The 16,372-nt window shown below is 45.3% G+C and overlaps 1 protein-coding gene across 1 annotated transcript in view; it reads right to left on the bottom strand.

The window, feature by feature from the left end:
• ATP8B4 (ATPase phospholipid transporting 8B4 (putative)) overlaps positions 1-16,372 on the bottom strand; it is a 186,316-nt gene that overhangs the window by 106,466 nt on the left and 63,478 nt on the right. Inside the window, exon 6 of the mRNA XM_065558148.1 lies at positions 5,952-6,013. Coding sequence (XP_065414220.1) covers positions 5,952-6,013 — 62 coding nt within the window. The remainder of the gene's footprint in view (positions 1-5,951; positions 6,014-16,372) is intronic.

Below are 16,372 nucleotides of genomic sequence, written 5' to 3'. Positions count from 1 at the left end.
TACTTAGTCAAATTTTACTTGTATGATACATAGGATATAATTGCAATTATGACAACATAAAAAATTCAGAAATGACAGGACTGCTTTTCATTATTGCTCTCTGTATGACTTACATGCGTCATTAATGAAAGCAGCATGAAATTTACTATGGCATATAATGCAAGGACATTTTTAAGAGGAAATTTGCATGGGAATCTTTTGTGGCAGCAGCTATCTATTCACAAAATCTTTATGTTAGAGACAAGTATAAACTTCCTATACTGTACAGCAGTCTGAAGATACCAAGACTGGTGAGTTCTCACCTTACACTACACTCACTGCAAACATTGATGAATATTATGCATAGCACATATGGTACATGAGTGGAGGAGGGCAAGGGGGAAGAGGTCACAAAGGAGAAGAGACGCTGAAAAATGCTGTGCACTTGTCCACAAAAATCCTGTCAAACTGTGTCGACAATTAAGCAGACACTATCAAGTAATTTAGAGGCCAAATTTTATCCTGTTCTAGAAATAGCGTAATCTAAAAAGTAACTGCAAATTGTAAGGGCCAAATTCTGCATTCCAGTACACATGCTTGGCTCCTATAATTCTGTAAAGATCTGTTGTTTAAATTAAAAACCATGGTTTCAGCTACAAGAAACTGAAAGGCAAAAGATTTGGCTGGCTTTTGTTTGTTTCTAAACAGAAACCTATTAAATGTCTTCACTATATTGTTTAGAATGGGTTTTTTTAACCACACAAAATTATTATATGTCTTGGCTAGAAAGGTAAAATGATAGTTAGCTGTTTTTTTCCACAAGCCAAACACTGAATTAATAGGATCTTGGTCCTTAGAGGTTTAGTCTAAAGAGACCTTTTTTATTTAAAAAATGTATACCTCAGCAAAAAGAAAAGACTTCCTAAACATGTTTTTATTTACTGGATTTTTAAAGTACACCTTAACATTTAATTGCACTTGAAAGTCAGTAAGAAGCCTGGGCAGTTGAAAAGGGATGGGTAAAATATCCCTAGAGCTGATATCATCACTGCATTCTGCACCAGTGTTAGTTTCCGAGAAGTCCCTAATTAGTGCAGACTGCAGTAATCCAGTTTAGAAATCGCAAAAGGAGGGATTTCTGTGTATGACAAAACATGGCATGTGACTCAAGGAAAGATATTAGGAATTGAGTATTCAGCCTACTGAAAAAGCTAGCTTCTGACAGCTTATGCTTCCCAACTTTAGTCCTCTTCCTCTCTCAGGGTATGTCTACACTATCCACCAGATCGGCAGGCAGTGATTGATCCAGTGGGGATCGATTTATCGCGTCTAGTCTAGATGCGATAAGTTGACCCCCCAGCCCTCTCCCGTCGACTCCTGTACTCCAGTGCCGCAAGAGACGCAGGCAGAGTCGACGGGAGAGCAGCAGCAGTCGACTCACCATGGTGAAGACACCACAGTAAGACGATCTAAGTACATCGACTTCAGCTACGTTATTCATGTAGCTGAAGTTGTGTAACTTAGATCGATCCCCCCCCCTCCCAGTGTAGACCAGGGCTCAGAGAAGATAGCCATTCAGTGATAAAGGGCCAACTTCTCTTAGGATTTGAAAGCAGAACTCCAGTTCAAATTGGTGGAGTTTTATGCACAAAGTGGCAAAAATCAGGTCTTTACATAATAGAAACCTCTTATCTGATGAAGTACTGACACTGGAATATTCCAGAAGGGTGGCTGAATGCACATCCCAATGACTGGAGTTAGGAAGCAGTCAAGCTAGAGAAATCTGTAAGGAATTCTAGGAGCCAAAAGAAAACTTCCAATTTCTCTTTGATTTTTTTCCTTTCCTTGTTATAACAGTTTTAAAAGAAAAATATTTGTTAAGTTATAGAATCTTTCATTTTTTAAAAAATTGGAAGCTCTCAAATGGAACCCAGACATTCTAGAATTCTCAGGGTAACTGGAACTAAAAATAACTGAATCGGTTGTAATTCCCACCTTTAGTTATTTTGGTGCAAGTCTGTGTCTGGATACTCTTATTTTCAGAATAAGAGTATCTTATTTTGATATAATTTTAGTCAAAAAATTTTTTTACCAGTACCCATTTTACAGATGGGTTCTCCCATCACTGTAGTTAATCCACCTTCCAAAGTGGTGGTAGCTAGGTCGATGTAAGACCTAGCACTGCCTACATCAGGGGTTAGGTAAGCTTAACTACATCGCTCAGGGGTATAGATTTTTCACACTCCTCAATGACGTATCTGGGCCGCCTTAACTTTTCAGTGTAGACAGGGCCTACGTGACTTGCACAAGGTCACACAGGAAATCTGTGACAAAGCAGGGAATTGAAACCAGGTCTCCAGAGTGCCAGACTAGTGCCCTAACCATTGGACAAGCCTTCCTCCCATAAGCATTGATATCAGTAGGATTTAAGCACCTTTTGCTGAACATGGGCCTAAGTGATTAACCCAAGACACTGAAAGGGAAACACCATTAGTGGCAGGATTAGAACTCAGATGTTCCCAGCTCTGAGTCCCTTGCTTCTGGCATTATACCACAGCTCTTGCTCAGATGGGCATTTTTTCACTTAGTAGGATATATCTTGAGCGCTGTATTTTGGACCTTCCTAGTAGGAGGATCTTAATCTTTACTTACAAAAAATTATGTTAAAAGAACGTTATGACTACAAAGTCAACCACTAACAGTTGAGTTGTGTTACACAAAATGTTTGTGTTTTATAGTGAGCAAACAGATAAGCTGTAAGTTTTAGCAGGGACTGAGGGGCAGCTGCAAACAGCACACAAAGAGGAGACGACGAAACAAGTTGGTTTTGAGAGGGGATTAGAAGGAAGAGAGTGAGGACGCTTAGGATGAAATCCTGGCCTCTTTGAGGTCTAAGGCAAAATTCTCATGACTTCAGTGGGGCCAGGATTTCATTGATGGTGACCAGAATATTGCTCCAAACATAAGAAGCAGCATGAAAGGGGTACTAAGATGAGAACAGGATGAACAGATAAAGGGAGCGACAGAGAGAGAAGAATGTGCAAGGTGCAGTGGGAGGCAACAGGTGATGGATAGGCTGGGCAGAACTTTAAGAATGAGAAGGCATTTGAATTCTATGTGGAAAAAGAGGAAATGGTAAAGATACCTGGCAGGAGAGTGACACAGCACTATAATGTATAATGCCTGCATCTGTAACTTTCACTCTACGCATCCGAAGAAGTGAGGTTTTTACCCACGAAAGCTTATGCCCAAATAAATCTGTTAGTCTTTAAGGTGCCACCAGACTCCTTGTTGTTTTTGTAGATACAGACTAACACGGCTACCCCCTGATACAGCACTATAATGACTTTGATTGCTTTCATAGTTATTATTGTTGCCCGTTTTTGACCCAAGCAGCCAGTCAAAGTTCAGGGCCCTAGGTATATTCCTGTTGGATGTAGAAATTGATGGAGTTTGTTACTTTCTTTGATGTAATCTTGTTTACTTACAAAGAATGTACATGTGCTTAAGTCCAGCTTTTCTGAATGCAGGAGGAACCCAGAACAAAGGGAGTTTACAGCAACAAGCCTCTTTAGACAACAGACCCAAAAGCTCGCTCTATAGCTTCTTCCAGGGTCACACTGTGTTCACTGGCTACTGCTTGGCTTTCTTGGTTTTTGCCTCTGCCTCTCTCTGTTCTGTCTGTTCTCAGTTTCTGTGTGTTCCACCTTCCCTCACCCCCCCAAATCACTATGCCACAAAATGCCTCCACCCCCTCACTCCAAATTCTCCTGGGTGGGTTCACAACCTCTTTTGCTTAGACAGGAGTTTGTGATGGACTTATCCTTATAGTTATGATAACTGAAGGAGATGTTCACACCTGTCAGTCTCAGCGAGGTTTTAATTTGACCTGTAACAAGGTTTCACCCTGCTCATAACATGGTTATTAATTATTTCTATTGTCCCACTGGCACCCAGGAGCCCCAGTCATGGATCAAGACCCCACTGTGCTAGGTACTGTACACACATTGAATAAAAAGATGATCTCTGTCCCAAAGAGTTTATAAGCTATGTACTGATGTTTTCCTGTTCAAGGAAATGGTCCATGTGAGGATTAGAATGCTGCCCCTAACGTTTTCCTGACCCCCACCTCTTCCTGTATGTGAGAGAGAGAGCTTAAACCTCAAAACCAAACACCACATTCATCATTTCTCAAGTAATAAAAGGAAAATGTAAACAAAAATTCAAAATTGTCTATAATTCATTTTTCCTTTCAGTTCAGAGGAACTGAAAACAGATGGAACTCTCTCTCTCTCTCTCTCTCTCTTTATATATATATATATATATATATATATATATATATAAGATTTCTTCTGCAACGAGAAATCATGAAAACTATGTCTTAAGTATTTTATTTATCAAAATGGATTAAAACAATGATCCAAGATCTAATGTTGTATCAGGAAAAATAATGGAGAAAACTAAAGAGAATTTTGCCCGTTTCCTTGTGGGGCTGGGAAGGAGTTTTTCCCTCACAACCAGATTGGACAAGATGGGGTGGCGTTTTTCGCCTTCTCCACAGCAAGTCTGGGAGTACAGACATCATTACCTAATGTTGCAACACACTATGTAAAACTTGTGGAGGATGTCCTGTGCAGCCACATGGTATGGAAGAGATATGATTATCAGATCAAATGAACTGGAAAAGGATTTAAAGGAAAGCATCTCTTATGGGAGCTGAATAGAGGACTGAGATGGAAATAGGAGACAGACTAGTTGAAAGTCTCTGGGTAAGGATGAAAGGGGTAAAAAACAAGGGTGATGTCATGGTAGGGGTCTACTACAGACCACCTAACCAACAAGAAGAGGTAGATGAGGCTTTTTTTAAACCGCTAACAAAATCATGCAAAGCACAGGACTTGGTGGTGATGGGGGACTTCAACTACCCAGACATTTGTTGGGAAAATAACACAGCAGGGCACAGATTATCCAATAAATTCTTGGAATGTATTGGAGACAATTTTTTATTTCAGAAGGTTGAGACAGCTACCAGTGGAGAGGCTGTTCTAGATTTGATTTTGAAAAATAGGGAGAAACTGGTTGAGAATTTGAAAGTGGAAGGCAGCTTGCATGAAAGTGATCATGAAATGATAGAGTTCATGATTCTAAGGAATGGTAGAAGGGAGATCAGCAAAACAAAGACAATGGATTTCAAGAAGGCAGACATTAGCAAACTCAGGGAGTTGGTAGGTAAGATCCCATGGGAAGCACTTCTAAGGAGAAAAACAATAGAAGACAGTTGGCAGTTTTTCAAAGAGACATTATTAAGGGCACAAGAGCAAGCAATTCCCACTGCATAGGAAAGATAGGAAGTATGGCAAGAGACCACCCTGGCTTAACCAGGAGATCTTCAATTATCTAAAAATCAAAAAAGAGTCCTACGGAAAAGTGGAAACTAGGTCAAATTACAAAGGTTGAATATAAACAAATAACACAAGCATGCACAGGCAACCTTAATTCTGGCATTTCCTAAATTTTGAGTACTTAACCTTTGAACCTTAATAATGTTCTTCTAATGTAGTTTTTTGTGTTTAATAGAATTAAAGTCAATGTACTAGACTGTTCATGTGAATCTTTAAAAGAAAAATTTAAAAGAAGTTTGAGACAACAAAAGCACAATGAGCAAAATTAAAATGAAACTAAAAAAATAAGAGTTAAAGAATTTCTATGGTCCCAAATTCTCCTATCATTCTATACAACCAAATCTAATTAAAATCAGCGGGAATATGGATTATGAGAAAGAGTGAATCTTAAAACTGGATCAAAACAAGAAATTCCTCAGTGAAATCTCTTTATCTTATAGGAAAAAAACATTTTGATGGTTCAATTGCATAGCCCTATAGTTTGCAAATGCAAAAGAATTGTGATTGAATATTGGTGAGATGATCTAAACTTTAAAAATAAATTGACCATCTTTAAAATCTGTTTCTTACCTGCCATCAATGAGTACTTCAGCCTGTCGATTGTTCACCTGGTTATCACTCTTATGGCGAAACTGCAATATTAAGGACATAAAAATAGTTAGTTTTTTGTTATCAAAAGTGAACATAAGGACCCGATCAAACAAGGAACTTAAGCATACAGATAACTTTAAGCAAGTAAGCAGTCTCTGCATGAAATCCATTGACTTCAATGAGACCAGAATGTCACACATTGATTTTACATAATTTTCATGATGCTTTAATAAACTCTTTAGTGTTTACCAATTCATTTTTAAAAAAAAGTATTCATTTGCCCCACAATAACTTAATTAACATATGCAATATTCTATGCATTTAATATAAAAATTAGCAAGCCATTGCCTATAAAAGTATTTATTGACTGTTGCTAACTAAATAAGTATACATTAAATCATAGATATTAGAGTTCGAAAATTGCTCTGCTAGTCCATAACATTGCCAATGAAAAACAAGTTTTCTACTGCTTTGTCCAGTCCAGTTTTATGTGCCTAATGAAAGGGCTTTCTCTGTCTTTCTTTAGTAAACTATCCCATAGCCTAAAAGAGACACTTTCACTGGAAGAACTTTTTATAAATAACTTTTCCTTTATATTCCACACAAAAATTCTTCTCTTATTTTCATGTCAGTATTCCAAATTATGCCACCCTGATACCATTCTAAATCATTCCTCTTCATTCTTGGTTTACAAATATTTATGAATTATTATGTACCACTCCCACTTAATAGTTGCTTAACTAGTTTTACATATTTAGCTCATATAATCTTTCTTCATAAATCTATCCATTCAGCCTCAGCTATTTTTGTTGCTCTTTTCACAACTCTCTGAAATTTATCTACATCTTTCCAAGAGTGACCAAACACTGAGAGCAGTCTTTCTGTTGCACTGTCACGAGACCCACTAGAAAAGTACTATCATGTCCTAACACTATGATCCCTAGCCCAAAATTGCTTTGGTCCTTTTTTTCCCATATTTTATTTTAAACTCATAGCTAATACCATGTCCACTCCTCCTCTTTCTGTAAGTCCTTTTCAGAATTAATATTTTCAAGGTATCTCCTTCCCCACTGAACATAGGTATTTTGGATAATTTTCCCCTATGTATTGTAGTTTGCAATTTTCCCCAAATTGGATTTCATTTTTTGTTTTTTCCTATTTTTTTTTACTAGCCTCTCAGGGGTTTTTTTGTATTATTTGTTAGCAACTCCTTCCAGTTTAGTATCAAACTGCATTTGAATTCATTAATATGCATTTTTAGTTCACTTCACGTTGACTGATGGCAATGTTCGGTAAGACTAAATCTAACCCCAGCCCCATGGAAATCCATCTAAATATCTCCATCACCTCAATACATTGCTGGTTATCCTTAGTGAACTGTTTGTAGTCCTTCAGCCAGTTTTCAGCCCTTGTAAAAATCCAAAAAAATCCAGATAAATTTAATCTGATGTATTTCCCTCATCCACATTAATTTACTGCACTATGTCCCCAATTCAGCAACTTACTTAAACTCATGTCTAACATTAAGCACCAATAGCCCATTTAAAACACGGTTAACTACCTTTTCATAACTATTGTTCTTCGAGATGTGTTGCTCATGTACATTCCATTCTAGGGTGTGTGCGTGCCCATGTGCACAGTCATTGGAGATTTTTGCCTTAGCGGTATCCGTAGGGCTGGCATTGGCGCCCCCTTGAGTGCCGTGCTCATGCGTCGGTATATCAGGCACCGCCAGCCCTATGCCCTCTCAGTTCCTTCTTGCCGGCAACTCCAACAGAGGGGCAAGAGGGTGGGTAATGGAATGGACATGAGCAACACATCTTGAAGAACAACAGTTATGAAAAGGTAGGTAACCGTTTTTTCTTCAAGAGCTTGCTCATGTCGATTCGATTCTAGGTTACTCATAAGCAATGTCAATGGAGGTGGGCTCAGCATTCATGTTCTTACAGTGTGCAGCACTGCTCTGCCAGAGCCAGCATCGTCCCAGGCGTAAACATGTGGACAGACAACCAGATAGCAGCTCTACAGATCTCTTGGATCAGCCCCTGAACCAGGAAGGCCGCTGATGACGCTTGCGCTCTAGTTGAGTGTGCCTTGATTATGGCCGGCTCATAGCAGTAGCGGATGCAGGCTATGATCCAGAACGAAATCCTTTGAGCAGATACTGGATGACCTTTCATTCTGTCTGCCACCACAACGAACAGCTACGTTGACTTGCGAAATGGCTTTGTCCTTTGTCGATGTATAATGACAGAGCCCTGCTGACATCCAGGGTGTGCAACCTTCTTCCTCTTCCAATTTCTGAGGTTTGGGAAGAAGACAGATAAGTATATGTCCTGGCCAGTATGAAACTGGGAAACTACCTCAGGCAGGAATGTTGGGTGTGGCCACAGCTGGACCTTATCCTTGCAGAATACCATATAGGGTGGTTCTGAAGTAAGTGCCCTGATCTCAGACACCCTGCAGGAAGACGTTACCGCAACCAGGAACGAAACCTTCCAGGAGAGAAGGAGAAGGGAGCAGGAAGCCAGAGGTTCAAAGGGAGGCCCCATGAGCCTCGACAGCACGAGCTTCAAGTCCCAGGAAGAGATACTCGGTGAGTCTTGGCAGGATGGCTTGGAAGCTGGATGAAGGACAGACTCCATGAGGAGAGCCCACAAACAAATATCCCACTCCCTCTGAGTCCTGGGCCGAAAGTTCTTACAAATACAGCACTTGTCCTTCACATGTGATTCCCCCAAGCACTTCAGGCAGCTGCTGTGGTGGTCACTTACAGGCATAGGCCTGTTTCAGTCTACGCAGGGTTTAAACCCAGGAGACCCGGGCATGCCCCGCCTGGGGCAAAGTCCCCACTGGGATTCTAACTTCTAATTACTAACTACACTTAACAACTACTTAACACTAACTACTATAAACAAACTATTTAAAAGGTCCTAAAGCTCGAGTCAGTAGAGATGAAACCGCAAGCCCTTGCTATGTAAGGAAAGGCACTCTGACTAACCACCACGGGTTGCAAGAAGGAACTGAGAGGGTGTAGAGCTGGAGGCACCTGATATACCGACGCATGGGCACGGCACTCAAAGGGGCACCATCACTGGGCCTACGGATACCGCTAAGGCAAAAATCTCTGATGACCACGCACGTGGGCGCATGCACACCTTAGAATAGAATGGACATAAGCAAGCATTTGAAGAAGCATTAGGCATGCACTTGCCCCTTGAACACACCCAGGATGCTGGAACAAACTTTATTGTGGGGGTGCAGATGATGGAAGCCATGGAAACCAGAGGAGTAGACTTTCTAATGTGCTCGGGGGTGCCTACTCCCTCCCCTCCAGCACTTCCTGCATGCCACAGAACAGCTGTTTGTGGTGGGCGGGAGGTACTGGGAGGGAGTGGGAGGAGCTGATGGGGGCGGCTGCCGGTGGGTGCTCCAGTCGGCGCCTATGATGGAAACCATGCATTTGGTGTTTGTTATTACTACTTCAAGCCACCACCCCCAGCTAGTTCCAGCACCACTGAACACACCTTGCAGAACTGGGGCTCACAGGTGTTACTTAAGAGCATTTTAGTCTGATTTTGAGGGAACAATCAGCTCAGTTACAGAAAAATATAAAACCTTACTCGTGTCAATTAGTAAGCCTATTTGCTGAAGTAAGTGCTACTCAATGTCACTAAAGGCTGCAGAATCTAGCCCAACATTTTTGATTTTCAACTCTTTGGCTACAGTAGGCTCTTTCCATTTCTAAGACACATATGCTCAATTCTTATTTTATTAAAAAATCATTTTTGGCCCAACATTCAATCATCATTACATTTTATGACTTTCTTTGAAGATGAAACATGTAAAATTACTTATTTTTGAGAAACCACTTGTTACAGCATGTATTTTTATTCAAGAAAAAAAACTTAGTTGCTGTCAATGGTTTTGTTAATGTCACACATTAAAGAAATCCAAAGCAACCCTGGCTTTTTACCAGATAGCTTACTTTAAATGTAATAGTACATTTATTTAAACGTGGTTCTCCTAAACATCAATAGCACAAATTGTCCCAAAATTATTTTACCTCTAGTTTGGCAGAAAACTTCTTTTATGTAATTCAAAAAATATTATTTATTTGTTATTTTTATTATTTGTTATTTTGTATGGTTTTGTATTTTGTATGGTCTATTTTTTCTCAGTATGAAGCAAGTTCCATTTTTATTACCAAAGTTTAAGGAGAACCTTGAACTAAAGCATTGTGACTGCCAGATCTGGTGAATGTTCTTTTGGTGAAGTGTTGTTAACTGTGGTTATTTAGAAACAGCAGTTGTTTAGAAAAAGCAAGCAAATTCCATGGATACCAAAGACATCACTGCTTTTAGAATTTGTATACTCTTCCCACTGAGCAGGGGTGATGATGGTGGTACGTTCCCACTAACCCATCTGAGGTGGCTTCCTTTCATGCTCAGTGGGCAGCCTCCTTCGAAAGTTCTCCACAGTCAGATAAAGCCCAGTAGAGAGGACACCAGACTGCTTTACCTTTTATTTTAATTTTACTTCCAACATACTTTAATTTCTTATACAAATGTGAGCTGAGATTTCCAGAGGAGCCCAAGGTAATTCATTGGGAAATTCAATGGGATTTGGGCATTTTACAAAGGCATTAATATAAGGATAAAGGAGAACTCTACAGGTGGAGGTAGAGAGGTGGGCAAAGAGACAATTGTTCATAGATTTTTAAGGCCAGAAGGCACAATTATGATAATTTAATCTCACCTCCTGCATAATACAGGCAATAAAATTTCACTCACTGATGATTTCTACTTGAGCTAGAGCATTTCTTCTGTCCACACCGTCGCTTTTCGTCGTTAAAACTTTTGTCGTTCAAGGGGGTGTTTTTTCACATCCCTGAGTGACAAAAGTTTTAATGATGAAAGTGCCAGTGTAGACAAAGCCTAAGTGACAAAGGGTATGTCTACACCGCAATGAAAAAAAACAGTTACTCACCTTCTCGTAACTGTTGTTCTTCGAGATGTGTTGTTCATGTCCATTCCAAGCAGGTGTGTGCATGCGTGCATGCCAGCCGGAAGATTTTACAATAGCAGCGTCCGTAGGGTCGGCTCCGGCACCCCCTGGAGTGGCGCCCTCATGGCGCTGTATATAGGGACCAGCCGACCCCCCACCCTCTCAGTTCCTTCTTGCCGATACTCCGACAGAGGGGTAGGAGGGTGGGTATTGGAATGGACATGAACAACACATCTCGAAGAACAACAGTTACGAGAACGTGAGTAACCGTTTTTTCTTCTTCGAGTGATTGTTCATGTCCATTCCAAGCAGGTGACTCACAAGCCCGAGTCTAGGCGGTGGGGTCGGAGGTCACTGCAGACTGGAGGACTGCACGGCCAAATGCAGCATCCTCCCTGGCCTGGTGCGTGATAGCGTAGTGCGACGTAAAGGTGTGGATTGAGGACCAGGTGGGCGCTCTACAAATTTCCTGCATCGGGACCTGGACCAGGAACGCAGCTGAAGAGGCCTGCGCTCTCGTGGAGTGGGCCATGATAGGCGGGGCTGGTATATTGGCCCGACTGTAGCACTCCCGGATGCAGGTTCTGATCCAAGCCGAGATTCGCTGTGACGTGACCGGTAGCCCTTTGATCTTATCAGCCACGGCGGCGAAAAGTTGGGTTGACTTCTTGAAGGATCTTGTCCTTTCGATATAGAACGCGAGAGCCCTGCGAACATCCAGGGAGTGCAGTCTATGCTCCTTCGCAGAGGAGTGTGGTTTTGGATAAAATACCAGGAGAAAAATGTCTTGACCCATGTGAAACTGGGAAACCACCTTAGGCAGGAACGCTGGGTGCAGCCTGAGTTGGACCTTGTCCTTGTGGAAGACGGTGTATGGAGATTCAGATGTTAAAGCTCTGAGTTCTGACACTCTGCGGGCTGACGTGATAGCCACCAAAAATGCTACCTTATATGAAAGATATAACAGCGAGCACGAAGCCAGCGGTTCGAAGGGGGGCCCTGTAAGGGCGGACAGGACCAAATTGAGGTCGCAAGCAGGGAAAAGGTTGACGAATATGCAGGAACAATCTGTCAAGGCCCTTAAGGAACCGTCCAATGAGTGGGTTCGCAAACACTGAGGTCCCCCCCTCTCCAGGGTGGAACGCCGAGATTGCAGCAAGGTGTACTCGTACCGACGAGAGAGTTAGTCCCAGATGTCTCAGATGTAGCAAATAGTCCAATATGAGAGGGACCAGAGCGAGCAAGGGGGCCTGACCCCATTGTGTGGCCCAGAAGGAGAAGCGCTTCCACTTGGCCAAGTACATGGTCCTTGTCGAGGGCTTCCTGCTGCCCAACAGGACCTGTCTGACCTGATGAGAGCATTGCAACTCCACTGGGTTTAGCCATGGAGCATCCAAGCTGTAAGGTGGAGCGACTCCAGATTCGGGTGAAGGAGGGGACCGTGATCCTGTGTGATCAAGTCCTGTAGTAGGGGCAACGTGAGTGGAACCCTCTAGACATGTGCAGGAGAGACGTCTACCAGTGCTGGTGCGGCCACGCAGGCGCTATCAGGATGAGCCGAACGTGATCCCTGCGGGTCTTGAGGATTACTCTGTGAATCATGGGAATCGGGGGAAAGGCGTAAAAAAGCCCGTCTGCCCAAGGGAGGAGAAAAGCGTCTGTTAGGGACCCCGGACTGCATCCCATGAGGGAGCAGAATTGGCAACACTTCCTGTTCTCGCTGGAGGCAAACAAGTCCACCTGGGGATGACCCCAGAGTCGGAAAATTGAGAGAACTATATCCGAGTAGATAGACCGCTCGTGACCCTGGAACAAGCGGCTGAGGGCGTCCACGAGCCCGTTGTGAGTGCCGGGGAGGTAGGATGCTGTCAGCTGAATTACGTTCTGTACGCAAAAGTCCCATAATGCGAGGGCCTCCTGGCAAAGGGGAGAGGAGCGAGCACCACCCTGTTTGTTGATATAAAACATCATTGGAGTATTGTCTGTGAGGACAGAAACGCACCTGCCTGCCAGCTGGGACTTGAATGCTATGCGTGCGAGGAGTACCGCTCGTAATTCCCTGACATTGATGTGCAGTGAAAGATCCTCCCGCAACCAAAGACCTTCGGTTCTGAGGTGGCCCAGATGTGCACCCCATCCCTGATCCGATGCGTCCGTTACCAGGGAGAGGGAGAGCTCGGGGTCGAGGAAAGGAACTCCCACGCAGACCACCCGCGGGTCAAGCCACCATTGAAGGGAGTCCAACACCGGCCGAGGTAACGTCACCACTGATTCTAGGGAGTCCCTGACTGGCCGATAAACCCCTGCCAACCAAGACTGGAGTGGGTGCAGTCTGAGTCTGGCGTGTCTCACCACGTAGGTACATGCTGCCATGTACCCTAGTAATTTGAGACAGCTTCTTACTGTGGTGGTAGGGTAACTTTGGAGGCCGAGAATGATGTTGGATATAGTTAGGAATCTGGCCTCTGGGAGATATGCTCTGGCCTGTGTCGAGTCCAGAACTGCTCCTATGAATTCGATTTTTTTAGTTGGAGATAGTGTGGACTTGGCCTCGTTGAGTAAGAGGCCGAGTGAGCAGAAGGTCTGCCTGATGAAGACCACCTGAGCCTCCACCAGTGCCTTGGTCCTGCCCTTGATGAGCCAATCGTCCAGGTAGGGAAATACCTGGATCCCCTGTCTGCGCAGGAAGGCTGCCACGACTGCCATGCACTTCGTGAAGACCCTTGGGGCTGCTGACAAACCAAAGGGCAGAACCGTAAACTGAAGATGAGCGTTGCCCATGAGAAACCTGAGGTAACGCCTGTGCTGAGGGATTATCGCGATATGAAAGTATGCGTCCTTTAAATTGAGGGCGGCATACTAGTCTCCTGGATCCATGGAAGGAATGATGGAGGACAGGGAGACCATGCGGAACTTGAGCTTCTTCACAAACTTGTTGAGACACTGCAAATCCAGAATAGGTCTGAGGCCCCATTTCGCTTTCGGAATTAGGAAATATTGGGAATAGAAGCCCTTGCCCCGTAGCTCCTGAGGAACCTCCTCCACTGCCCCTGATGTGAGGAGGGACTGAACTTCTTTAAGTAGAAGTTGCTCATGAGAGGGGTCCCTGAAGAGGGACGGAGAGGGGGGCTGGTGGAGCGGGAGGGTGGAGAACTGGATAGAATATCCCTCCTCTACCGTGCAAAGCACCCAAGCGTCCGATGTGATCCGGGCCCACGCACGATAGAAGGGGGACAGACATGACGAAAAGGTAAGGTTGAACGGATCTGGGGTTCTGACTGGGAGGGCGTCCTCGACCAAGCCATCAAAATGGTGGTCTAGGCCCCTGTGTAGGCCTTGGTTGGGCAGATGACTGTCCGAAGGGCTGCTGTTGTTGCCTCCTCCTGCCCATTCTCGGCCTTCTATGCAAGGCATCCCCTCGATTTTGAGGCTGGTACGGTCGAGGGGCCTGCGGCAGCCTGAATTGCCTATGCTGAGTAACAGGGCTGTGTAGGCCTAAAGAACGGAGGGTGGTTCGTGAATCCTTTAGGTATGGAGCCTCTTATCAGTCTTTTCCGAGAAGAGCATGGGCCCTTCAAAGGGCAGGTCCTGGATCGTTTGTTGGACCTCGTGAGGGAGGCCGGAAACTTGAAGCCAGGCTCAAGACCAGACCAGTGGCCAACGTGCGCGAGGCTGAATCAGCCGCATCCAAGGCCGCCTGGAGGGAAGCCCGGGTAATTAATCTCCCCTCTTCAACAAGGGCCGAAAACTCGGTTCGTGAGTCGTATGGGAGGAGGTCCGTGAACCTGGACAAAGCCGAACATGTGTTGTGTCCATACCAGCTCACTATGGCTTGCTGATTGGCAATGCGCAACTGCAGGCCCCCCGTTGAATATACCTTGCGCCCGAAGAGGTCCAACTTTTTAGCCTCTCTATTTTTAGGTGTAGCCCCCTGAAAACCCTGGCGTTCCCTCTGGTTGGCCGCATCTACCACTAGGGAGTCCGGTGGCGGGGGTGTATAAAGATGTTCATACCCCTTGGTTGGAACAAAATATTGCCTCTCAGTCTTTTTGGCCGTAGGGGCCAATGAGGCTGGAGTTTGCCACAAGGTGCGGGTTGTGTCCACAATGGTTTTTATGAGAGGTAGGGCTACCCTAGATGGGCCTGACGGGGTCAGGATAGCAATCACAGGATCTGTGTCCACCTCGATCTCCTCGGTCTGTATCGAGAGGCTTTGGGCCGCTCGAGTAAGGAGCTGTTGGAGGATCCTATTGTCCTCTAGGGCCGGTGCCGCTGAAGTTCCCGCTACTGCCTCATCCAGAGATGAAGAGGAAGATGTCCCTTGTAGAGGGCCTTCATCTACCACCTCTCCCTCTACGAGGGCCTGCGGCACACAGTACTCAGGCTGCGCAGCCGGTGCGGGCTCAAGATGCGGCACCGTGGCCGGTACCGGGGTCAGCACCAAGCGACGAGGTGTGCTGGACGGTGCCTGCGCCATTGGGAGCAAGGTCCCCGTCGGTGCCGTTGTTTGACCAGGGGGTGCCCTGTCCCTTTGTGGCACACTCCTGTCAGACAGCGGTGCCGGTGGTGGTGGCATTAGCGGCGGGGCTGCTGACGTTGAAGAGACAGATGCGGCTCGTGAGCGGGGTCCATACGCCTGACCCACTGACTGATGGTAGGCCCACGGTGTCCAGAACGGCCACTGGGGGGGGGGGGGCGGTTGCCACTGCTGCTGCTGCCACTGCAGTGGGTAAGGTTGCGTACTTGTACGCGAGGACGATCGCCTGCTCCTCGATCTGTTAGAGTGGTACGAGTCCGCCTCCGAGTCAGAAGTCTCTGAGTAGGAGGACATAGGAGGCGCGGTACCCACTGTCGCTGGAGGGGGTGCTTTGACCGGTGCCGCTATGGTGACGTGGTGTGGAGAGCGTGGCAAGAGCATCGCCGGTTTGCCCCTAGAGTGGTAATGGGGCCGAGCGGTAGCTGGAGGGTCTCTGCACCGGTGCGGCAACGCCGGCACCGGGAGGCTCAAGAGGTCTGATGTGGCCTCGAACACCTCCGGCATCGATGGGAGGCGCACCTCCTCCATCATGTCCGGGATCTAGGCCTTTCTGGACTCAACCGTACCCTCTCCGGGGCGGGAGTCAACGGGATGGCCGGATGGGTCTGCAGCGCGAGTTGTCCTGTAACACTCGTGGACAGCGCTGGAGCTTTAGAGTCCCGGTGGGGAGATTGTTCCCTCAGCGGCCTGTTCTTTTTAACCGGCACTGGCAATGGAGAGCGGCGTCTTATAGAGGATGGTTTCTTATGCGCTGACTCTCTCCGGTGCCGGGGTTTCAAGGCCTTGGCCTCACGACTTATCTCCGGTGCCGGGGCACTGCGTACCCAAGGATGAAGTGCTGGGTGCCGGCTCGGAA

The sequence above is a fragment of the Chrysemys picta genome, chromosome 10, assembly GCF_011386835.1.
Source record: "Chrysemys picta bellii isolate R12L10 chromosome 10, ASM1138683v2, whole genome shotgun sequence".
Taxonomy (NCBI): domain Eukaryota; kingdom Metazoa; phylum Chordata; order Testudines; family Emydidae; genus Chrysemys; species Chrysemys picta.
The sequence above is the reverse complement of the archived record's forward strand: the minus strand, read 5'-3'. Positions and strand labels throughout refer to the sequence as shown.